This window comes from Sinocyclocheilus anshuiensis, unplaced genomic scaffold (genome assembly GCF_001515605.1).
Source record: "Sinocyclocheilus anshuiensis isolate Anshui unplaced genomic scaffold, SAMN03320099.WGS_v1.1 scaffold42, whole genome shotgun sequence".
Lineage (NCBI taxonomy): Eukaryota > Metazoa > Chordata > Actinopteri > Cypriniformes > Cyprinidae > Sinocyclocheilus > Sinocyclocheilus anshuiensis.
In genome coordinates, this window is record NW_015546057.1 from 521684 (window position 1) to 524728 (window position 3045).

General features: G+C 39.1%; 1 protein-coding gene across 5 annotated transcripts in view; it reads right to left on the reverse strand.

Moving 5' to 3' along the window:
- Window positions 1-2499: 2499 nt before the first annotated feature.
- LOC107699342 (homeodomain-interacting protein kinase 1-like) overlaps window positions 2500-3045 on the reverse strand; it is an 18841-nt gene continuing 18295 nt past the window's right edge. For all 5 annotated transcript variants that reach the window (XM_016500571.1, XM_016500573.1, XM_016500572.1 and 2 more), the window contains 2 exons: window positions 2794-3005; window positions 2500-2689 (listed from right to left, as the gene is read on the reverse strand). In XM_016500571.1, coding sequence (XP_016356057.1) covers window positions 2508-2689; window positions 2794-3005 — 394 coding nt within the window. In that variant the 3' untranslated portion in view covers window positions 2500-2507. The remainder of the gene's footprint in view (window positions 2690-2793; window positions 3006-3045) is intronic.

Sequence of the window (3045 nt, forward strand, 5' to 3'; positions counted from 1 at the left end):
CTTAGCTTAGAGTGACTAGCTAGACGATTGGGTTGTAAAAGAAATAAAAGTTTAAAGCTAAAACAGCAAGACACAAAGTTGAATTGATGTTTTGTTTATTTGATGGAATTACAATGGGGAAAAATGTTTTTTTTTTTTCCATCGTTGCTTGACATTACAAAATGTGTACAGTACTTTCTTGGTTGATGCTAAATGTTCTCTGAACTTCAAAAACACTGCCAAACATGTTGGAGAGAATGTCAAGGCACATCATGTTATTGAGACCAGAACAAGAAGGACCGTAGAGGTCAGTCACAGTGTCATTTTGAGCAGAATTTCAAAGATTTCACGTTAACTGTCCGTCAAGGGTCCGAGACATATTTGGTGTACTCTAGTTTGAAAAGCAGACTACTCAGATATGCTGCAAATTAACCACACTTAATGTCAGAAAACCAATCATCGGTGTGTAATTATGGTATTCAAAGTAGCATCACATTTTCTTCGGCTTTGACATCCCAGCTCTTCTGTTAAAACCCCCCCCCGTTGGCCAGGGAGAGTACTGACATGATTAAACAATTTGAGCTAAAAACTGAAATTTAAAAGAAAATAAAAGTTCCTCGTATTCACTGATATTCCTCACAACATACACTCTACGATTCTACCAGGACTAACATATAGCGCTAACTTAAATAACAATACGACCAGGGCACATAATACATTTTTTTTTCTTTCCACATCTTGACCTTCCAGTAAAGTGGTTGAGAACCAGTCGGCTTCACAATCAAACATAACTTAAAAACAAAAGAGACCCTACGTCAACAAAAACACGGCACTGAATCTAAAAACAAAATGGAGTCTAAAACAAGTCAACGATTAGTGTAAGGATTTTAGTCGAACAGACAATACACGGCGTCACGATCCCTGTTCCTTTATGTCAGCATTAATCGCGCTATTGCTTACGAATTAAAAACGCGTCAGCATTCCTTGAGCTAAGAAAATAAACTCACCTAACTCACTGAATTTCTCAGTAAACAGACGCAAAATGACATGATAGATTTCTAAATATTAACATTCTAAAACATAAATAGGACAGATAAAACCAGTTGCAGCAGTTGACGGCAGGCCTGTCGGTCGTAAAATCAGTCTGTGCGTCTCATATGTAGGGGTACTGAGGGACCCTCCGCGGGCTCAGCTGATAGCCGCTGTAAGCCCCGCCTCCTCTAATGGTGCTGGTGCTGACGTAAGGATGGGCGGGATAATGTTGCTGGTAGTGGGCGGAGAGTCCGTGGACCACGCCTCCAATGGAGTCCTTTGGGATAAGACTGGCTGCATAGTAGGAAAACAGGAAACTAAACCACATGTTCTTTACGATACGTAGAACCCTATGATTTCTGCGATGTGGAAAACGCATACGGAATCGCAGAATACAATCATAAAAACGGAATTTACTGTACAACGCGGGGTGTCACGGAATTTGTCCAATTTGAAACGAGTTAATCAAAAGCAGGTCATTACACTTAAAGGGATAGGTCACCCAAAAATGAAAATGTGATGTTTATCTGCTTACCCCCAGGGCATCCAAGTGAGATTGTAGATAGTGTGTCAATGGTCCATTTGAGAGATAGGTGGTGGTAATGCACTTATAAGTCTGCGATCCGCCGTAAAGCAAGAAGACGACGACGCGTCATGCGCCGGCTGTCTCATGACAGTTCAGACATTGCAGTGCATCAGAGGTAAAAAACAATATAAATACTGTTCAGTTTCTTGCACAGACCGATCGTTTCGCGTCTTTACACATCAATGTATCGTCACGAGCCGCAGGGTTTCATTTGGTTTTGTTTGTGTATGTTTTTGTTTTGACTCTCAAAGCCGTGATTCCCATCCACTTCCATTATAAGACTGACAGACTGCAACGGTTAGAGGTTGGTTTGACTTGAAGACATTGTGCCTGAAATATTACTATTCAGTAGAATGTACATAATACTACTACTACTATTACTACTACAAAAATGATTAAAACTTCAGTTTTTAAGGAATAAATCACACAATATTTCTGCCATGTTTTAATGTTAACAGTAAATCCCTTTTGTTTGCCAAAAATTAAGTGTTTAATTTTCAATAATTAAAAGATAGATGAAATTAATGTTGTATGCCTTCATTTGATAACCAGAAAAATGTAAACACACAACACAGAATTTCTGAGGAAAAAAAACATTTCATAAGGCTATTTTAAGAATAAATTTTAATAAATTAAGTTGTTTTTACACATTCAAATGATTAGACATGCTAAAACAGAATTTGGTAACAATAAAACTTTCATTTCATAGGGCCCTAGGCATGTAGTTTTTGTTAAACTTTTAATAAATTGATGTAAAATGTAATAAGTTTCATGATTGTAATTAATTAGACATGCTTTTTGATTAATACAAATTAATTTAACCATTAAAAAGGGGTCCACAAAAAAATGGAATCCAGAAAAATGAAAACAAAAAAACCCCCAAAAAAAACGGAATTTGGGGAAACTGATTTCATAGGGCCCTAGATACACTGCGGCGCTGAGCATCGACAGAAGCGGTCACCTGACTGAGGTTGAGTGGTTGAGATCTGCTGGGCTCCTCCTGTTGGTGGTCAGTGACACTCTCTCCAGAGCTGCTCGGCTGCCTTGCGACAGCGGCTCTCTTAGGCTTTATGTAGTAATTCTGTGGAAGAGCTGAAGCAAACATGACGAATGCAGTTTTTAGTGATGCATTTCTTTTATAAAGAACTGTTGACCAAGCTATGGTGAATAAAAATGGGACAACTGCTAATACTTGCCTATAGCCGATGGGATTTTGGCTGATATTGAGCTTTCCACAGGCTGTGCTTTCACAGATGGAGCCACCACTGCCAGGGATTTGAAGAGTCGTGAGGACTGGACCCTCGCGTGACCGTTCTGGGGCTTGGGAGTCAGAGGACTGGTGGTGGAGGAGTCCGAATCGTGAACTGTTAGACAGCTGATCACATTAGTCCTGTGGCTGGGGCCACAGCTGAAAAAAAAAAAAAAAAAAAAAAAAATTATTTAAAAAA